Source organism: Dasypus novemcinctus, chromosome 4 (assembly GCF_030445035.2).
Source record: "Dasypus novemcinctus isolate mDasNov1 chromosome 4, mDasNov1.1.hap2, whole genome shotgun sequence".
In the NCBI taxonomy this organism is placed as follows: domain Eukaryota; kingdom Metazoa; phylum Chordata; class Mammalia; order Cingulata; family Dasypodidae; genus Dasypus; species Dasypus novemcinctus.
In genome coordinates this window covers 70,494,817-70,516,836 of record NC_080676.1, presented here as the reverse complement: position 1 = coordinate 70,516,836, position 22,020 = coordinate 70,494,817, and the positions used below count along the sequence as shown (strand labels likewise).

At 38.8% G+C, this 22,020-nt stretch overlaps 1 protein-coding gene across 4 annotated transcripts in view; it reads left to right on the top strand.

Moving 5' to 3' along the window:
• The first annotated feature begins 299 nt into the window (after window positions 1-299).
• Window positions 300-22,020, top strand: part of LSG1 (large 60S subunit nuclear export GTPase 1) — a 42,705-nt gene continuing 20,984 nt past the window's right edge. The window contains exons 1-7 of one of the 4 annotated variants that reach the window (XM_004479635.5): window positions 300-696; window positions 2,357-2,483; window positions 3,895-4,015; window positions 4,165-4,251; window positions 4,431-4,517; window positions 7,796-7,856; window positions 13,781-13,957. In XM_004479635.5, coding sequence (XP_004479692.1) covers window positions 598-696; window positions 2,357-2,483; window positions 3,895-4,015; window positions 4,165-4,251; window positions 4,431-4,517; window positions 7,796-7,856; window positions 13,781-13,957 — 759 coding nt within the window. In that variant the 5' untranslated portion in view covers window positions 300-597. Of the gene's footprint in view, window positions 697-2,350; window positions 2,484-3,894; window positions 4,016-4,164; window positions 4,252-4,426; window positions 4,518-7,795; window positions 7,857-13,780; window positions 13,958-22,020 lie in introns of all 4 variants that reach the window. The other 3 variants (XM_004479636.5, XM_071214690.1, XM_071214691.1) reach the window with 3 other exon arrangements.

Genomic DNA, 22,020 nt, shown 5'->3' with positions numbered 1-22,020 from the left:
CCTGCCATTCCGAACTCGCATTCTAGGAGTTCTCCCCACTTTGCCCCAGTTTTCTCCCCAGTTCGGAAGACTAAACAAAAAAATCTGTTTTGTTACGGGGCTCCACAGAAACGAGACCACGCCTTGGGAAGCCGGCTAAAACCTAGCTCCAGGAATCTCACCCTGCCCAGCGCTGCAGAAACATCCGCCTCCCGACTCCTCACCTCCACCAGACAAAAACAGAAAAGAGGCGGACTTAGCACGGTAATTTTTAGCGGCCATTTCCCTCATGTATCCTAGTTTCTCACCGGACGTAAAAGACAGATGCACGAATCTGGAAGATACCATATTTTTCCTCGGGCACTAATCCAAATTTGAGACATTTTAGAGATATTTATAGGAAATTAAACTTCGAGAAAGATTTTTACATTTATATTATACAATACTGGCAAGCTTGAGATAGATAAAGCGCATTTTAGAGCAATTTATTTCGTGTTTCCCCCAACCTCGAGCCTTAACTACGTAGGCTCGTTCATAGAGCACTTCCGGGAACCTAGCTTGGGATATAGTAAAAAGCACGCGTTCGGCAGCGAGGAGTCGTGCTGCTGCTGTGTTGCTATGGGTCGGAGGCGAGTTCCAGGTGGTGGCTCCTTGGGCCGGGCCCTTATTCGCCATCAGACTCAGGGGAGCCGTCGCTACCGTCACACCGACTCCTGGGTAAGACAACCCTTGCTATGTTTGTCACTCTGTCAAGTTATGCTGCGACATTTGGGGTAAAAGTTTACAAGGAAAGTTTTAGAAGAAGTGACACTTAAGCCGGGTTTTGAAGGCGTAGAAGCCCCTGCTCCTTTTCGCAAGGCATAGAATACAGGTAGAGGCTTTGCGAGGACAACTAGTGTAATGATGAGACTGAGAAGAGTCTTGAGTGCCAGGATAATACGTTTGGTCTTTGTCCTACAAGCCAGGGAGGTCTTGGGAGTTTCTGAACAAGAAAGAGGCATTCTTCTTTTCGAATTAATTTGTTCAGAGAATTTTTCCAAGAGCTACTGGTTGCTACGAGAAATAAAAATTTATTTCTAAGAGTTCTGGTTGCTACAAGAAATCATAAATAATTCAGATTCCTGTTTTATCCGTCCTGTTCTCCTAATGATTATCTCAAAGATGAACAGTTCATAGCCAGAAATGTGGCAGGACCTAATACTTAACTTTCTTTGAGCCTAGGAAAAGTCATAGTTGTAGGCTCCTTGAAAAAAAGGTGTTTTAACTTGGATTTGTCGTTCTAACTGGCATTTTTCCCATTCATTCCCCCTGGTATTTCAGAATTCCCTAAGTTCTCTGAGATCCTGTGTTAAAGTCAGAGATGTCACTGTTGCTAACTATACATATACTATCTTGCTTCCATCCATATAATCTCCAGAATAAACAGTATACAGGTGTTATAAATATTCATCAGGTCGTACTTACTCTGGACATTAGATTAGTGGTAATTTTAATTGCTTTTGAAGCAACTTTTTTTTTTTTAAGGAGGTGCTGTGGATTGAACCCAGGACCTGGTCCACGCAAAGCAGCTGCTCAGCCACTGAGCTATACCTGCTCTACAACTTGTTATTAATATAGCATTTAGGAAGTAGTGGAAAGATTGAATATATATTCTAAAGAACTGGATTTAAAGAACTGGATTTTTATCTTTATTCTACTTTTTGCTAATTCTGTGACACAGAGCAAACCACCTAATCTTTTGATTCCGAATTTTTTCATTTGTTTAGCAGGACTGTTTAATTTCTATGCTAAGTATATAGCCTGGAATGGTGCTACATGCTACTCTAGGATCAGAATGTGTTACATGTATTAAGGTTAGTTTTGTTTCAGAAATCTTTGTCTCCATTTTACTATACAAGCGGTGCATACACTTTTGTCTCCATTTTACTACACAAGCTGACATGAGTATATCACGATGTGTAACACACACTTGGGTCATTATGTAAAATGTATTTCTTACTGTGGGCTCCGTCAAAAAGTTTGGCTAACTATGGCTGGCAAGAATCAGGCAGACTTCATTCAAATCCCCCCCCTCACTTATTAGCATGTGACTATAACCAAGTTATTTTATTTATTTAAGCCTCAATTTCCTCATCAGTAATACAGAGATACAGTAAATCTCACTTCAAAAAACTTTGAAAATTAAACACAACAATGAGTAGAAAGTACCTAGCATGAGGTAAGCAGGTCCTCTTTGAAATGTTAACTATTGTTTGTATTGCCTCTTAAAGGTCTGACACCACCCTTAAGACCACAGAATGGTTATATGGAAATTTAGAACTTGTTTGGATGTTAAGAGAAGAGAGTGCTGTGTAATTACCATCTGTTTTATTCACAGTTACACACACGTGAACTCAATGATGGCTATGATTGGGGTCGGCTTAATCTTCAGTCCGTGACTGAACAAAGCTCCCTTGATGACTTCCTTGCAACTGCAGACCTTGCAGGAACAGAGTTTGTGGCTGGTAAGTTGTTTATTCCTGAATGCATATGATTTTGGTCACATTTCCATTTTGCTGAATTGATACAAGTCTACCTGGAAGTGTATTAAACTTGTAAATGGGCTGTATTTAACCCGAAAGCTTATATGTCCCAGAAGCATTATGGGAAGGTCCAATTGAACTGAAGCTGCTAGGTACAGAATGTGCCAGTTTTTAAATTAACTGTAAAAAAACACTTCAGATTATATTGCATCTTATCAAGTTCAAGAAACTCAGTCTCTTGTAGAAAAAAGATGGACGAATATTATGGGAGTCAGTACCAGCATTTACCAGAAAATGTTTCTTCATACCTTTGTTAGAGGCAGAGTCCTGGGCCTTAGTCAATCTGAAAAGTATTTTAAAGCATCATTCAACACATATAGGAAGGCTTGGTGGCTATGTGTGGTCAAATGGAGGCTGAGAGCAGTTTGGGGGTGACAGCCCTAAAGCAGAGAGGCCTTTGTAGTTCACACATAGGCATGTTTTTTTTTTTCTTTCCCCTAATGGTGGGTGTTCAGCATAAATATCTTATGTAAATTATAGTAGTTTAGTACTTCATCAGTTCTAACTTGGAGTGGCTCTTCTCATTAAATTTTTGCCTCTCTGACCAACTCCCATTAGTTTAAAATTATTCTCCATATGTGAAATGAGGAGGTTGGTTGTACTGAATCTTTACATCCCTTCCCCCCATTCTTACTGTTTTCTGTTCCCATGAAATACTTCAACATAGGGATTTTTATAAAATCGGCACCTGAAGAAATGATTGTCTTTTTGAAAGCTTTAGGAAAAATCTTTTCTTTCTTTTATCAGCAGAAAACTTCATTTGGATATTATAATTTTTCTAAGACTAGAGGAATCTTAAATCAAGAAAGCTTAAAATCGGGAAGCGGACTTGGCCCAGTGGTTGGGGCGTCTGTCTACCCCATGCATGGGAGGTCCGCAGTTCAAACCCCGGACCTCCTTGACCGGTGTGGAGCTGGCCCATGCACAGTGCTGATGTGCGCAAGGAGTGCCCTGCCACGCAGGAGTGTCCCACGCGCAATGAGTGCGCCCCATAAGGAGAGCCGCCCAGCACGAAAGAAAGTGCAGCCTGCCCAGGAATGGCGCCGCACACACGGAGAGTTGCTGCAACAAGATGACGCAACAAAAAGAAACAGATTCCCTTGCCTTTGACAACAACAGAGGTGGACAAAAAAGAACACGCAGCAAATGGACACAGAACAGACAGCTGGGGCAGGGGGAGGGGAAAGAGGAGAGAAATAAATAAAAATCTTAAAAAGAAAAGAAAGCTTAAATTCTATTTTAGGCTCTCCTGTTTTTAGTTTTCAAAGTTTATCAAAATGACCAACACTATCTATAGTGCCTCTTAAGTAATAGTACTTTTCTTTATAAACAGAGAAGCTTAATATTAGGTTTGTGCTTCCTGAGGCTGGAACTGGACTGCTGTCTTTTGAGGAGAGCCAGCGAATTAAGAAACTGCATGAAGAAAACAAACAGTTCTTGTGTATACCAAGGAGGTAAGTTGAACAAGAATTTAGATTTGAGTATAAAATTTGTAAATGGTTTGGTTTTTTCCTGCTACCCTTTCTCAACTGCTATTATTAAATCCAAATTCCCTGTGTTGTTTTGGTAATTCATATGAATTGTTTTCCTCTGATTGTTTCAGACCAAAGTGGAACCAAGAAACTACTCCAGAAGAACTCAAACAGGCAGAGAAAGATAACTTTCTTGAATGGAGACGTCAGCTTGTCCGGTGAGTGTTAGACTGTATGAAGATTTGCCTTGAAATCCTGAGTTCAGTCATTTTGTTGTGCTCGCTTTGCCATTTGCATGTTGTGTACTTCATTTTTACTGCAATAAAAAGTTGAGTATCCTGCTTGAAATCTTTTATTATAATCTGGCAAAGATATAAACTTCCTTTTCTAAAGCCAGGCTAGAAGAGGAACAAAAGCTGATAATGACTCCATTTGAAAGAAATTTGGACTTCTGGCGCCAGCTCTGGCGGGTCATTGAGAGAAGGTAAGTTACTGTTTTCTTTTCGTGTAATCAGGGCCTTAGATTTGGAGGTCCAATATATGTTCATAGGCCCACATTTTGGGGGAGAATGGGTAAATTTAGCTATGCAAAGGGCCATTGAGAATTATAAAAACACTGAAAGAATGATACTTTATTTCTTTTTAAATGTAGTTTTTTTTTTCTTTTGCTACTAGCCCAAGGCATGTTTTCTGTAAGATGAGTTCTGAAGCACCTATAATTATTTCAGCAAATGTATGACGACTTCCGACTGGTAATATGGAAAAATATGAGTATGAAAAAGGATAGGTTCCTGCCTGCAAAGCGTGTGTCACTTCTGGGTGGACAGATGTGGAAGTTTAGTTCAGTGAACTTTTATGGAGTTCAGTGAAATGCCATCCCTGCGTTCAGAGCACTCGATACCTAGTACAGCAGAGTATGAAATGGAATAGGAGTTCTGCTTTGTTTGAGATTGAAAAGTAGTGTGCTGGGTGTTAACAGACGAAGAAGCAGGGAATAAGGATTGGGCAAAATCAAGGGGAGGTTTTTTTATTTTTAATTGGGCTTTGAAAATAATAGAATGACTTTGATAAAATGAGAATGGAAGAATTTTGGTCTTTTTCCATTTAACAGAATGAATTCCTGGTTGTTAGAAGAGTGCTGTTCATGAATCAACTTTCTTTTTAATGTCTCCTTCTTGGTCTAGTTAGAAGGTTGTTATTTTCTTTGGAATTTCTGAATTATTTTCAGTGGTGCCATATGTGAACCTTATATTTGAATCTTCAGACTTTTTTGTTCTGAAAACCAGAAAACATACCCAGTAGGAACATCAACACACAGGGTGCTTTAATTGGAATCTCAGAAAATATATTGCCACACTTAGCATTTTTACTAAGCAAAATGTACCTTGGTTAAACTTGTAAAAGTCACATTTTTTTTTTTTAGGATGATGGAAATGTTCTAGAATTAGATAGTGGTGATGGTTGCACAGTTTTGTGAATATCCTAAAACCAACTGTGTTGTACTTTAAAATGATGAATTATATCTTTTTATTTTGTTTTGTTTTTAAGTCACTTATGGGCGGTGTGTCCCTCCTCCCCAGGGGTAGAAAGAGGCTTTGGGTTGTGAGTGGGGAGGGTTAGAAGGTTGCTGCAGCCTCTGGGCAGGCCCCTTTTATTCTTAGCTAGGCTTTTGGTTAGACTTGAATGGGACCTGGGAAGATCCAGTATGGTTTCTTGGCAATTGCTATATAACATTTAAGAGTATGTTCTGCTGAGAATACCTGTTTTCTTATTTCCAAAATGATAACAGTGGTGAACTCTGAAATATTGTAACCTCAACTTTGAGGGGATGCCGCATCTTCACACTTAGAGTTTTTGTTTTGTTTCTAGATTTTCTCTTAAAATTTCTCTCTTCTGTGTTCCTTTTTTTCCTGTGTATTTTCATTCCTGACATTTATGTAAGAAGCCTTGCTCAGCTGTCTAGTTATGTTGTCCATTTTTAAGAACAAAGCACAGCAAAGCTGATTGACAAGTCTACCTGTTTAGGTGGAGTTTGTCAACTTTTGGACTTCTCAGTGGGGTGACTGGGCAGGGATCAATTTTTTATTTTACTGAAATACTCCAAGATCTATAGATCTTCTCCCGAGGGCCATCAGTTTCTTAAGGAGCATAATAATCTGCAATGGAGCTACGGGGAGTAGAGTAATACAAGGGGGTTGGGCATTCTCACTGCTTAGTATATAGACTTAGATTTAATAACTCTTTTCCAATATAGAACTTCTTTCTCACTTTTTGCTTTGCCTGGTGTTCCCAGTTCTGGAATCTCTTGGATTCATTTTCTCCATAATAAACTCTAGTCTTCTTCTATTGTGGTGGGAGGATGGGGAGCAGTAGGGTGGGTATAGTCGCCTGACGATGGTACAGGGAAGGGGACCTAATAGCTCCCTATTAAGACTTCCTACACACATCCCTGGTTTCAGTGCCTTGCCTCACCGTTGCTTTCGGAGATATCTGATGCTTCTAGTCCTGCACGTTCTCAAGTCTCTGGGGACGTGAACTGGCATGCTTCTTATTGGTGTCCCCCTCTGGAAGCACTTGTGATTCTGTTTTCTTGGTTCTGCTAACTCTTTCATCTGATTTCCATTTTCCAATAGTGAGTTGATATTTCTTATATTTTAGTAGGTTTTGAGAGGAAGCAGAGTTAATAATATGTGTTCAGTATTCCCTGTTTAACAAGTAGGCCCTTTGTAAGCTTTTTATACCTCTGAATAAGGCATTGATCTCACAAGAGTGAGCCTGTCCTTGTTAAAAGTTTTAGCTTCACTTGCATTACAATATTTGCTTGCTTTGTTACTTTTGCTATATTATATTTCTCTTTTTTTTGAATAGAGAATATGTTTCTAATTAAAGGAATATAGTTAATCTAGTGAAAGTGGATCTGAGTTACACAGAAATATTAATAAAGTGACTACTGCCACATCTTTTGACAGGAAACATTTATTGATGTCTTCTCTAGTAGATATCTACTGTTTGATAACAGAGTAGCTAAGCCATCTGTGTCTTTAATTTCAATAGCAGTTATCAGAAAAAAATTGATGTGCAACTTAATGAAATGCAGGAAATTGCTAAAGCACTGAGGGCAGAACACTGTATTCCAGTAAGATAAGGTACTTCCATTGTATTATATAAAACTTTCCTGGTACATAGTTGGCACTTTACTCTGCATCCTAATTCAGTATATGAATAAGCTGTTTTGAAATATCATCTTTTCATACCCGTGTTTCTAAGCCAAGTATTCTGTTTACATACTTGATAGGTAGACATGTTTGTGGACCTTGTGATTTGTTTTATTAGACTTGGTCTATGTTTTGCAATCATTTTTGCATTTAATCTTGAATCTTCACAGTTTGAAAGTGGCAGGTATTACCTTAAGGAACTGCTGGGACCTGCTTAAGTAGAGCACTTAAAAAGTATTAGTCAGAAATTGGCAAGTTAGTGAGTTCCTTTGAATAATAAAATTATGCTAAAAATTTAACTATCATGAAAGAAAATACACTTGAATTGTCAAAAGCCCTAATGCATTTCCTTGGTGTTCAGTATAGTTTCAAATAGTTACCCGGAAAAGATTGGTTAGCCAAATAGGGGTTTTTTTTGTAAGTTTATATATGGTAAGTGCTTGCTAGTATTGCCATTATTATTTGGTCAGTGTTCCCTTTCATTTCTGCTATAGAAAATTCAGTGGTTGGCCCTGAAGTTTTTTACAGTCTCAAATTTATTTTTCAGTGATATCGTTGTCCAGATAGTAGATGCTCGGAACCCTCTCCTATTTAGGTGTGAGGATTTGGTAAGTAAAGTTTGACAAGATTTTAAGCCCATTAAACAGAAGTGAGGGAACAGGATCCCTCGTAGAAGTAACTGTAGGCAAGTGTACTCTGGTATCCTCTAGCCTCACTCCTCCCAAGGTCAGGAACTTGCATAATGCCCCTGCTTTTTCCATCTGCTCTATCACTAACACAAACTTCCAGCTTTTAGTTTAGAAACTACTTTGCTAAGACACATTTGCCAATGTTTCCCATTTTTTCAAGAAACCCCAATTGAGATATTGTTTTACTTATTTAGTATAGCCCTAATCTCCTCACTCTTTATCCCATCTAGTTCTCATGTCTCATGTCTTAGTTATTACCTCCTGTGGTGGCTTACAAGTGAACCAGGTTTGTAAAATGCCACAGGAAGCAATAAGTGAGGTGTGAGGATCACATGAAATAATGTAATACATGCTTTGAACTCATAAAACTTTACTCATATGGGAGGTGTTCCTATTTCTGTTTGAGCACCATAACAGTAATAATACAAGTTGTTTTTAAATTCACTGGTGAATAACAAAATCTTAATGGTAAAACTGCTAAAATCAGCTTTATACCTCTGCTTTTCTAATAACGAGCTGTAATTGGGAATTCACTTCAGTTATTGAGTCCAGTTTTCCTTTTTCAGGCTTCAAAAATATTTTTTACATTAAAAGAGAAGATTATTATTGGCCATCATCACTTGACTAAAAAATTATTACTGTTGGCTGACAGGTGTACTGGGTAAATGGTTCTTTAAATTCGTTTAGAAGAAACAGTTAAGCATTAAAGAAAGTTTGTATTTAAGAAAAATGGGCCTGTTACATTTCATCCGGGCAGGAACTTACCCTTCCAGTGTCTTATGTTAAGATTAATTTATGTACTTGTGACTTTGCTACCTTTAAAAGCTTACTGAAAATGCAAAATGTCACGGCTCTGCTGGTCTGACTGGTGGCAACTGCAGGCTGGATGGAGCTGATGGCCCCATGGTGTATGCGTGCAAAAGTGGCACCAATGCAGTGCCGGGGGACATCCCACCTCCTGCAAAGATTGAGGGCTGCCATCACCCGTTCAGCTCCTTGCCCCAGGCAAGGAGGCTGGCTTGTGGGGTTGAGTGGCCTGAGCTGAGGGTGCGAAGAACTCAGGGCAGTGATGATGGCATTGATGCCTCAGCAGGTAGAGAAAATGAAAGGCTAATTGAACTGGGAGGTGTGACACCACATAATAAAACAATCAAAGAGATTAAAACAAAGTCATCTTCCTAGCCAGGGTGTGCTGGAGGTTGGGGAGCTAGGAAAACTTGTCTATTTCAATAATATTGCAGTAGGCACGGTATGCTGTAGGGTGGATCATTTACAGAATCAGAAGAGACTTTACATCATAACATAAGATGGCTGGCACCTTACCTAAGGCTAGGAATAGGAACTAAAATGTTAAATCATGTCTTATACATCTGTGAAAAAGATGACACTTTTGACAACATCTATCTGCATGTCCAGACTAGCAGTGAGTCAGCAATTGACTTCCACAGGAAGTTTGGCTTTGAGATTATTGAGACAAAGAAGAACTTTTTAAAGAGACTAAAGCCCAACAGATGCTCATGTGCTGCAGAAAAACCTCATTGTCTTCTGGCCAGAATGCAGATGTGCAAAAGACAGACAACTGAACAAAGTATAAATGAACTTTCTTGCTCTTGCTTGTCACCAAATTAAAAAGCGGCCCATTGATATTTTCCTTTTCTTTCTTTTAAAGCCCTCCTCCCCCCCCCTCCATTTCTTATTTCTCTTCTATCTTTCCTTCCTGTGGCAGTTTGATATTATCTGTGAATTCCAAAAAGAGATATAGATTATGTTTGTAAACTGGTCTATTCTTTTGGGTATGATACCCTTTGATGTAAATTCAAAGGTTTTATATTTACTTAATTAAACCAATTCAGGACCTTTGATTTGACCACATCAGTAGAGCATGACTCAGGGTTGAGACTCTGCCCCCTTGGGCTATATAAATGGACACTCAATCAAGAAGACACACAGGAGAAGATACAGAAGAAGGCACAGGAAGAAAGAGAGTTCCATAGACAAGGAAGAGAAGAGAGCTTGTCATTTTGGTCCTGCCACATGACAGAAGGAGGCTCAAACAGCTGACGCCCCAGGGAGAGCCGAGCCATTCACCTAATAGTTTAGCTGAAGAGAGACCAGAGCCCTGAGCAGTTGAGAAGGCCGGGAAAGAAACGAGCCCTCCAGCATACAGCTGAGATCAGAAGGAGGGCCCACTGAGCCTTAAGAGGAAGAGGAAGGCTGAACCCTCGCAGATCGGCAGCCATCTTGCTTCAACATGTGATAATAAACTGTGAGAAAGCACCTTTTATGGTACCTTAAATTGGACTCTTTAGGGCCTTGTAACTGTCAGCTTTTACCCCAAATAAATAAGCTTTATAAAAGCCAACAGATTTCTGGTACTTTGCAGTAACAGAAAGTGTATTGGCTGACTAATACACTTCCTTTTCCTCTGAAAGTTATAATGCTTTCAGGACTTTAAACATTAGTTATGTTTGGATTGTTTTTCTTTCTTGAGGTGATTTCATTGAAGGAAGGAGTAGGTATAGGTATGTTTAATTTCACAAGTAAGGTATATGGTCCCTAAATTAGGATGTCAAATTCAAAATTTTTAGGTAATTTTTAAAAATACCCTCTTTTCACATGGAAGGGGAGAGCCTACAAAATATTGTATATTTCGAAAGACAAAAAGAAGCAGCAGCAATACCTTGTTCTCTAATTCATAGACTAGTTTAGTGTGTTGTGGTACTTTGGGTTTTTAAAGACTATTGTGGGATATTAATCCCTAAGTCTTGCCTTCACTCCACCGTTAGTCCTTCTGAGCACTATCTCAGGAGTTGGACCGTTATTATCCCTATAAGAAATATTATGCTTAAGTTGTATGTTTTTTTTTTTAAGCAGTTGTTTCCTCTCTTGTTGGTGGTTTAGGGTAGATGGGGTAGTTTGGTTAGGTAGTATTAATGCTTTGCTCTCAGTAATTGAATTAAACTGCTTTTTGATAATGATTGGGCTGGTTGTTAGCAAGTTTATTTTTCCTGCTGATTGTTACTAGTTGCAGTAACTTTTGAATGTGGTGAGATTATTTTAATAACCCAGCTACAGATATGGCCTTTAACTGATGTAAAGAGGTTTGTTCTGATTTACCTTTTTTTTTCTTTTGTCTTTTTTTCATCAGTAAACCCAGCAGTAGTTTTAGTCAACATTGTTAAAAATGGACTTCATGTCCTTATAGGTCAAGACCTCTGTTTAAACTTGAAGAAGGCGTTTTCTCTTGGACATATTCAAAAGAACTTGAAAGGAAGTTTAGATGGGCTAGTGGCACATACAACAAAATGCAAATGATGTCAGCTAATGCAGGCTCCTAAACCTGTGATCCCTGAGTATTTGATTATATAGGAAAGAATACATAGGCAGCATTTTTGAGAGCATAGCTGTGCTATTGCTTATCCGTTGAAGAATATCCCAGATTTGATTACACTCTGTGCCTACAATGTTGAGTTTAAGGATTTGGGGAAAAGTGGAATTGTTAAAATATTCCTTCTGTTGTTGGAAAAGTAGAAGTCTAGAGGTGTTAATGCACAAGTCACTATGACCTCCTCTATAGACAGAACTGATACATATACCAGAATATTTTCTGGCACATAGGCAAGTGGCTTATTGGGTTGATCAATTTTTGTAAGATGGGAAACATCTGAAACTTCTTGTTTTCCTCCCATAGCCCCATCTTAAATATTTTAAAAATTTTAGATTGCCAATACTGTTGGTCCATTACAGTGTCTCACTAGATTTTAAAACAGTGCACAGGGCTTGAGTTTTCTTTTGTTTGACTTTTAAAAGAAGGTTGATTCATAATGTCTATCCTCTTATGTAAAATTCTGGTATGAAAGGCTCATCCTTCCAGATATGCTACTTACAGAAAGTTTATGCACATGTAATAGTCCTAAACTCTTATTTGCAAATGTGAAAGTATAGTAGACTTACACAGTCTTATTGAGTGCCAAGAATCATAGAGGAAAGGAAGGTAGATGATAATTAATATATAGGAGTCTAATCTTAAGATAGTAAAAGTCTAGACACTGTTTCTAAAGCATCAATTTCTTAAGCAGTCCAAATCTAAGCTTAGAAGAAAGGTTTCAGGCGGCGGACTTGGCCCAGTGGTTAGGGCATCCGTCTACCACATGGGAGGTCCGCGGTTCAAACCCCGGGCCTCCTTTACCCGTGTGGCGCTGGCCCACGTGCAGTGCTGATGCACGCAAGGAGTGCTGTACCACACAGGGGTATCCCACGCGTAGGGGAGCCGCCCAGCGCGAAAGAAAGTGCAGCCTGCCCAGAAATGGCACCGCACACACACAGAGCTGACACAACAAGATGATGCAACAAAAAGAAACACAGAATCCTGTGCCACTGACAAAAACAGAAGCGAACAAAGAATACGCAGCAAATAGACACAGAGAACAGACAACCAGGGTGGGGAGGGGAAGGGGAGAGAAATCTTTTTTTAAAAAAAGTTTAAAAAGAAAAAAGTAGTAAGGTTTCACATTAAACACCTTTAGTCTTCATGGATAAGCTTCGGCTTGCTCTTGCCAAGAGATGAGTGCTTGCATTACAGAAAGACATTAGTCTGAAGAATTCACTCCTTATAAACTTCCATATATCAAAATAGATTTTGATAGGTAAGTGAGGTTTCTAAGATGACACTGCCTCTATTTCTATAACCATTTTGCCTGGGCTATTTAATCAGTCCTATGTATGTATCCTAAATATGGTTAATGAAAACAGAATAGGGAAGCAGACTTGGCATCCGCCTACCACATGGGAGGTCCACGGTTCACACCCTGGGCCTCCTTGACCTGTGTGGAGCTGGCCCATGCGCCGCACACACGGAGAACTGACACAACAAGATGATGCAACAAAAAGAACACAGCGAATGGACACAGCAGACAACTGGGGGGGTGGGGGAAGAGGAGAGAAATAAATAAAAATAAAAGAAAACAAAATAGCTGTCTCATGATAATTGAGTATATGTTATTTGAGGGGAAATTTTTTTTAAATTTGAGTGTGTAGGTTCCCTGTCATAGTTTCTTTTTCCATACTAGACAGTGATTTAACCTAAATTATAAATGTTTGTAAAGGGTTAATTGTCCTGTATCAAACTTATATTAAATAATCCCATTTATTTACAGAGGAGAATGTGGAGAAGGTAGAAGCTGGGCACTAAATCCATATGCCTGTGAGTCAGTAAAGACTGAATGAGTGTCCCATGTTGAGTTCGTACTCTTGATATGTAATAAAAATTGGAGGTAAAACAATTAACTGGAAGATCACAGGATGTGTCTATCATGTTTTTCAAGACAGATAGTTTTTACTTGGTGTAACTAGGTGAAAATTATACTGTATGGTAATTTCATTTAGATTCTAAAGAAAGAATCTATAGATAAATATGTGCAGTATGTAATTTGTCCAGATTAGTTTTCATTTGGGTAAGTTCTAAAATATCCCCAAAGCAGTTTACTTATCATTTGGAAGTCCTCTAAAAATAGAACTTTGGGGAAAGTGTAGTGTGTGGTGGTAGAAAAGAAACCTCCCTCAGTTTTTTGGAATAAATGGCAGTTAAGAATTGGTGCAGTTAAGAATTAAATTTATCAATTTTAACATTGGTATTACATCTGAACTAAATTTATGTGAAGTTCTGGTAGGAAAAAAAAAAAACTTACCTAAAGGATTGATGGAATGTACCATGACGAAAAAGTATTAAATTAGGGAATGATATAAAACTGGGAACAATAAAAACTTTTAGTCATAGCTTGAAAAATCTTCAATACAATCACCCTAATTTGAAGAGACCTTATTAATTATCTTGTCTTTTTTAGGAATGTTATGTAAAAGAAATTGATGACAATAAGGAAAATGTTATCTTGATAAATAAGGCTGACTTGTTGACTGCAGAACAGCGGAATGCCTGGGCCACATACTTTGAAACAGAGGGTACCAAGGTTATTTTCTGGTCAGCTTTGGCTGAAGCCGTTCAACTGAGCGGGGACACTAAGGTAACTGGGGGAACTTCTTCAGGTTGGGTTTCAGGGAGGAAGATTTCAGTTTTTGATTAATGTGTTTTGTTTTGTTTTTTCCTTATTGAAGACTTGTGGAAATTAGTTTTTTTGTTTAATTAGAGAAATTGTGGGTTTACAGAAAAATCATTCATAAAACCTAAGTTTCCATATCCCACCCTATGGTATATAATAACTAATAACTTGCATTGGTGTGGAACGTTTGTTACAATTACCAAAAACACATTTTTATAATTGTAGTATTAGTTATGGTCTATGGTTTAACTTAGAGTTTGCTGTTAGTGTTGTGCAGTTCCATGGATTTTTGTTTTTGCTTGTTTTTTTATTGTTTTTGCTTGTTGTCTGTTTCTTCTTTAGGAGGCCCCGGGAACTGAACCCTGGACCTCCCATGTAGGAGGCGGATACCCAGCTGCCTGAGCCACATCTGCTCCCTGCTCATTTTTATTTTTGCTGCTCATTGTTTTTTTTGCTCCTTGTCTGCTCTTTGTTTTTTCCTCATTGTTTTTGCTTTATGTCTGCTTGTTGTCTACTCGTTGTTTGTCTTCTTTAGGAGGCACCAGGACCTCCCATGTGGGAAGCAGGCATTGAATTGCCTGAGCCACATCCACCCCCCTCCCCTTTTTTTAATTCTGGTAATATGTATGCCACCTAAAATTGCCCGTTTTAACCACATTCAAATATATAATTCAGTTGGTTACTTCAGAATGTGCTACCATCACCACCATCCGTCACCATCCATTACTAAAACTTCTACATCATCCGTATAGAAACTGTGTACATTTCAGGCCTTAATTCTCTATTCCCCACCCCCACACTGTCTCCTGGGATAACCCATATTCTTGATTTTAACTACAAAGTGTGCTTATTCTAATTATTTAACATCAGTAGTTCATGCAATATTTGTCCTTTTGTGACTCGCTTATTTGACTCAGCATTGATGTCTTAAAGGTTCATCCGTGTATCAGAACTTCATTCCTTTTCATGGCTGAATAATATTCCACTGTATGTATCTACCACATTTTATTTATCCATTCATCAATTGGTGGACCCTTGAATTGTTTCCATCTTTTGGCTATTGTGAATCTTTATTTAACATTCTGAAGAACTGCCAAACTGTCTTCCACAGCAGCTGCACCATTTTACATTCTCACTAGCAACATTAATGTGTGTTTTTCTGTGTCCCCTCCCATGCTTGTGGTTTCCATTTATTTAGTAGTAGCCATTCTAAGTGACTTGGAAATGATAACTCACTGTGGTTTTGATTTGCATTTCCCTGATAGCTAATGATGTTGACTATTGTGCTTTTGGCCATTTATAGAGGTTCTTTGGAGATACCTATTCAACCCTTTTGCCCATTTTTTAAATTGGATTTTGTCTTTCTGTTGTTGTTGAGTTGAAGGGTTTCTTTATATATACTGGGTATTAAACCCTTATCTGATATGGGGTTTCCAAATATTTTCTCCCATTTTGTATGTATGTTGTTTTATTTTCAGGGTAAAGTCTTTTGAGGCCCAAAAGTGCTTACTTTTGATGAGGTCACTTTATTACTTTTTCTTTGTGCAACAGACTATTCTTTTCCAATTGAGTAATCTTTGCCCCTTGTCAAAAAATCAGTTGGCCATAAATGTGAATTGATTTCTGAACTCTGTTTTATTACATTGTCTGTCCTTGTGACAATATCATACTATTTTGATTACTGTGGCTTTGTATTAAGTTTTAAGATCAGGAAGTATAAATCCTCCAACTTCGTTTCTTTAGCTATTCAGGGTCCCTACCCATCCATATAAATTTGATGATAGTCTTTCTATTTCTGCAAAGAAGGCTATTGAAATTTTGATTGGTAATGCATTGAATCTACAAATTGCTTTGGGTAGAATTGACATTTAGTAATATATAGTTCATTCCATGAACACAGAATGTCCTTACATTTATTTAGATCTTTGATTTCTTTCAGCAATGTTTTGTAGTTTTCTGTGTACAAATCCTTTACATCCTTGGTTAAATTTATTCCTACATATTTGATTCTTTTAGTTGCTAGTTTGTTTTTTTAAAGATTTATTTATTTCTCTCTCCTCCCCCCCCCCCCCCCCAGTTGTCTGTTCTCTATTTGCTGCGTTGTCTTTGTCCTTTGTCCGCTTCTGTTATTTTCAGTGGCACAGAAATCTGTGTTTCTTTTTGTTGCGTCATCTTGTTGTGTCAGCTCTCCCTGTGTGTGGCACCATTCCTGGGCAGGCTGCACTTTCTTTTTGTGCTGGGCAGCTCTCCTTACGGGGTGCACTCCTTGCGCGTGGAGCTCCCCTACGCGGGGGACGCCCCTGCGTGGCAGGGCACTCCTTGAGCACATCGGCACTGCACATGGGCCAGCTCCACACGAGTCAAGGAGGCCCAGGGTTTGAACCGCGGACCTCCCATGTGGTAGACGGATGCCCTAACCACTGGGCCAAGTCCGCTGCCTTTGTTGCTAGTTGACGTTCTACTCCACCACTTTGCCAAATTCATTTATTAGCTCTAGGAGGTTTGTTGAGGATTTTTCAGGATTTTCTGTGTATAGGATCATGTTATTTGCAAATAGGTTAAGTTTTGCTTGTTCCTTTCCAAATTTGATTCCTTTTCTTTCTTGCCTAGTTGCTTTGACTAAACTTCCCATACAATGTTCAATAACAGTGGAGACAGTGGATATCCTTTTCTTGTTCCCAATCTTAGAGGGAAAGCTTTCAGTCTTTCATCATTAAGTAGGATATTAGCTGTGAGTTTTTCATATATGACCATTGTATTAAGGAAGTTCCCATCTATTCCTAGTGTTCTAAGTGTTTTTATCAAGCAGGGGTACTGGATTTTGTCAAATACCTTTCTTGCATTGATTGAGATCATGTTTTTTTTTTCCTTCATTCTGTTAATGTGGTGTATTACATTAATTAATTTTCTTATGTTGAAGCACCCTGGCATTCCTGAGATACATCCACTGGTTATGGTTTATAACTCTTTAATGTGCTGTTAGATTCACTTTGCTAATATTTTGTTGAGTATTTTTCTTTCAGTATTCATAAGAGATACTGGTCTGTAATTTTTTTGTGGTATTTTTATCTGGCTTTGGTTTGAGGGTGATGTTAACATCATAGATTGAATTAGGGAGTTTTACCTCATCTTTAGTTTTTTAGAAGAGTTTGAGGAGGATTGGTGTCATTTCTTCCTGGGATGTTTGTCTTTTTTGGGAGGTTTTTGTTTACTGACTCAAAATCCTTTACTAATTATTGGTTTGTTGACATCTCCTATTTCTTTTCCAGTCAGTTTAGGTAGTTTGTGTTTCTAAAATTTGTTTATGTCATTTAAGTTATCTAATTTATTGATGTACAGGTGTTCATAGTACCTTCTTATAATCCTTATTATTTCAGCAAGGTTGGTAGCAATGTCCCCCTTTTCATTTCTGATTTCAGTGATCTGTGTCCACTTGATTTTTCTTCATCAGTGTAAGTAAAGATTTGTCAATTTTATTGATCTTTTCAAAGTACTTCGTTTTGGTTTTGTTGACTATTTTTTTATTCTCTATTTCATTTATCTCTGCTCTAATTTTTGTTTTTTCCTTCCTTCTGCTTGTTTGGGTTTAGTTTGCTCTTACTCTAGTTTTTTCAATTTTGAGGTTAGGTCTCTGATTTGACATCTTTTTTATTTTTTATTTTTTAAGATTTATTTATTTATTTATTTCTCTCCCCTTCCCCCCCTTGTCTGCTCTCTGTGTCCATTAGCTGTGTGTTCTTCTGTGTCTGCTTGCATTCTTGTCAGTGGCACTGGGAATCTCTGTCTCTTTTTGTTGCATCTTCTTTGCTGTGTCAGCTCTCCATGTGTGCGGCACTACTCCTGGGCAGGCATCTTTTTTTTTCGCATGGGGCAGCTCTCCATGCAGGGCATACTCCTTGTGCTTGGGGCTCCCCTACATGGGGGGCACCTCTGCATAACATCTTTTTTAATATAACCATGTAGAGCTATGAATTTTCCTCTTGCACTGCCCTTGCTGCATTTCAGAAGTTTTGGTATGTTTTATTTTCATTTTTATTTGCGTTGAGATTTTTAGTTTCCTTTGTGATCTTTTTTGACCCTTTGGTTGTTTTAGAATGAGTTGTTTAATTTTCACATACTTGTGAGTTTTATGGTTCTCCCTCAGATTTGACGTCTTGGCCTAGCTTCATTCCATTGTGTTTGGAAAAGATGCGTTTTATTTTTATTTTTATTTTTTTTTAAAGTTTTATTTATTTATTTAATTTCCCCCCCTCCCCTGGTTGTCTGTTCTCGGTGTCTATTTGCTGCGTCTTGTTTCTTTGTCCGCTTCTGTTGTCGTCAGCGGCATGGGAAGTGTGGGTGGCGCCATTCCTGGGCAGGCTGCTCTTTCTTTTCACGCTGGGCGGCTTTCCTCACGGGCGCACTCCTTGCGCGTGGGGCTCCCGCACGCGGGGGACACCCTTGCGTGGCAAGGCACTCCTTTGCACGCATCAGCACTGCGCATGGCCAGCTCCACACGGGTCAAGGAGGCCCGGGGTTTGAACCGTGGACCTCCCATATGGTAGACGGACGCCCTAACCACTGGGCCAAAGTCCGTTTCCCAAGATGCATTTTATGATTTCAACATTTTTAAATTTATTGAGTCTTGTTTTGTGACCTAACATAATCCCAGAGAATGAGTAAGCCTTTGTCCCAGGCCATCCACTTCAGTTGTGTCTTTGACTGCCTTCATCGTCTCAAGTTGCTTTTACCTGAAGGGCAAATTCTGGGAGGGAGGGTCACACTGGCAAGTTTCCTAAGTTAGTCTTTTCCAGCCATAACAAGGCCAGGGACCCTCAAGGGAGCACAGGTGGCTCCAAACTGCCATGGGAAGGGGATAAGGGATGAGCCAGGAAGGATGCTAGGCTTCTTCAACCATTCCCCAAAGCTGTGCTTTCTTGACTAGACCCCTGCCCAGCCAGTGTAGCCCTTCATCTGTCCCTGCAACTCTGAGGAAGTGTACCGTCTTTTAAGTCTCCTCCTCTGCCTTTGGCTGGGCTAGTTTGAAACAGTGGCTGCCTCAGAGCGCCAGGCCCCCAATGTACTGAAGTAGTTAATCATAAACAGTGATCAGCAATTGGCTGTACACCTCCAGATATTGAGGAAGTGGAATTGTATGTCCTTCTCTGGCACCAGCACACCAGGCCAGGAGCCAGACAGATTCCACTGCTGCCTACCCTGAGAGCAGGGGATGGTCACAAGTAATGGGGGCAAGTAAAGGCCACACAGGAGAGAGCAATTGACTGGTATTTCCTGTAGTTTATCAGCCTTTTCCTCCCATTCTTTCTGGATGCTATGCAGTGTTCTGGACTCTGGAGTGTTAAAATAGTTGATTCAGACAGTTCCTGCCTAGTTAATAGTTGTTCTGATGGAAGGGCTAATTTGTGGAGCTTCCGACTCTGCCATCTTCCCACAATTCCCATTAGGAGTTTGTGTGTGTGTATGTTTAAAGTGCTGTGATAGTAGGAGAACCTCCAGAAAAGTGTGTTACAGGGTTATTTTTTTGTGGCTGTTGAGTAACCTGACATGCCCATGTTATTAAACACTGATATTAGCTATAATTTTTTTTAAAAATTTTGGGCAGGAAGTGGTATAGGGAGTTTCACAAAGACCTTGTAATTGCTTTTAAGAGAAGTCAGAACAGAAGAGTACAAATAAAGGATGTAGTAACATTTCAGGACTTGATCAAAATCTTTTGACTTTATTTTGTAAAACAACAGAGTAATCCTAAATTGTTATACCAAGTTATTTCGTTTATCTTTTTTTTTTTCAAGGAGGTACCAGGGATTAAACCTAGGACCTCATACATGGGAAGCAGGTACTCAACCCCTGAGCTACATCCGCTCCCCAGTGAGAATTAGTTGTTCATTTGTTTGTTTTTAGGAGGTATCGGGGATCAAACCTAGGACCTTGTACATGGGAAGCAGGTGCCCAACCACTGGAGCTACATCCATTCCCCTCATACATCTTTTCAACCAGTTTTTGCAAGGACAGTTTGGAGTTTGGTTTTATTTTCTAATCAAAATTAACTAACTACTGAAAGGAACCAGTAATAGAATTTTAGAGTTGGAAGAAACCTTAGAAGTTACATCTTTTTTCCTGTCCTCCTTTCCTTTTCTCTTATTTTTGTTTCTTAAACATGTGTTGTGAATACTAAACCCAACCCATAGTATGCACACAATTTGGTGAGCCCTAGACTCCAAGCTGTGAAGGAATTCCTTTTTCCACTCCCTGTCAAACAGTCATGTAGTCTCTCTGTGATTACTTTAAAGGACAGGACTCTCGAGACCAGATAATTCATTCTTCTTAATCTTTAAATTTAGGAAGGCCTTCCATTCAGAATTGCCTCTTAACCTTTTGGTTTAAGTTCTCTCTGAGGCAGTAATAAGTCTTTTTCTGTTGTATAGAAACAGCCATTTAAGTGTGAAGCCTTAGTTCACTCTGTTTGGACTGTACATTTCTGCTCTTCTGTTACCTATAGTCATGATTTCCAGAGCACTCATCATCCTTAGCGTTTGTCTACTTGTGTCAAGGTTATACTAAAAATCATTGGCACCAAATTGGTGATTTCAAGTGTGATTTGTCCAAGGTATGTATGGAAGGATTCATATTTCTCGTCATCAGAATATTCCTGTTAATTCCGTTTTTGTAATTCACTCCATTTTAGGAGCTGTATTATGTGTTCTTGGCTCATTAAACCTGCGAGCAATCAAATCCTTTAAATGCTTTAAAAAAAGAGAGAAAGAAGAGTATAATGACTTATTAAGCCAGACTTTCCCCTATCTTTACATGTGTAAAAATTGCTTATAGGCATACCTCAGAGATAGTGTGTCTCGTTACAGACCACTGCAATAATGCAAGTCACACGAAATGCTTCATTTCCTAGAGCATGTATCCTATGTACAAAGTACTTTAAAGGGCTGAGTATGAATATATTAACAGTATTTATTATTGTTAATAAAAACCAACCCATAGAGCCTCAATCTCAGGCAGGTACTAAGCATTTTCCATATGTTATTCATTTAATCTTCTCAATTTTATTAGGTATAGATACTATTATACGCAGGCAGTCTGACTCCATAGTTTGCTCTGAACTGTTCCATTTTGTTTTGTTTGCTTATCTTTTCTGGAAGTCCATCTGTTTTGCTGAGTTTTTTTTTTTTTTTTTAATTGTTTTTTTTGTTTGTTTGTTTGTTTTTGAGGTCCAGGGGGCCAGGGATTGAACCTCTGGGCCCTGGGGCTTCATATCTGGGAAGCCAGTGCTCAACCACTGAGCCATATCTGCTCCCCCTGAGGTTTTTAAATAAATATTTATCTCTGGCTCTCTTTGCCCTGGTGCACCAGCCCAATAACCCTGTCAGAAATGGAAAAAGGTTTAGTTTCTGTATCTGGCATTCCCTGATCTACTAACCAAGTAACCATTTCAAAGGGAAATGATTTTTTTTTTAGTGTGTCAGAAGTTAAACTTTTATTAACATTTAGAGGATTAGCATATAGTTACAAAGTCAACATAAGCCTCCCAAAGGAAGCATTTTATTTGGTTCAATTCCGTTTTCAGAGACAAATGGGCCATTCCAGGACCTTTACAATGGCAATGGACCTTTATAACACTGAGAGTCAATGCAGTACACACAAACAATAAGATTTAAAGTGCTCAACATCATGTTGAAATAGAATTTTGTGTTTTTTAAAGAAGAATTTTTATGATGTAAGTATAGGAGGCAGAGCCAATATGTGTGAAACAAAAATTTCTGGAACAATCCTTAGCATTAACGTTACTTTTTCATGTTCAGTAAACTTATCCTAATTATAGATGTTACCAAAAAGGCATTAGAGGCCTTTGTGCCTGCTCTGTGTACTTTGTGCTGATGAGGCAGATGACAGGTTTATTTTGAGTGTGCATAATAACTTAAAAGCTCCAAGAGGAGAGTGATTAAAAACTCAAAGGAAAATCTGAAATGAAAAATTTTTGTGTGGTATATATTCTCAGGGAATCCTCTAGCCTCCTA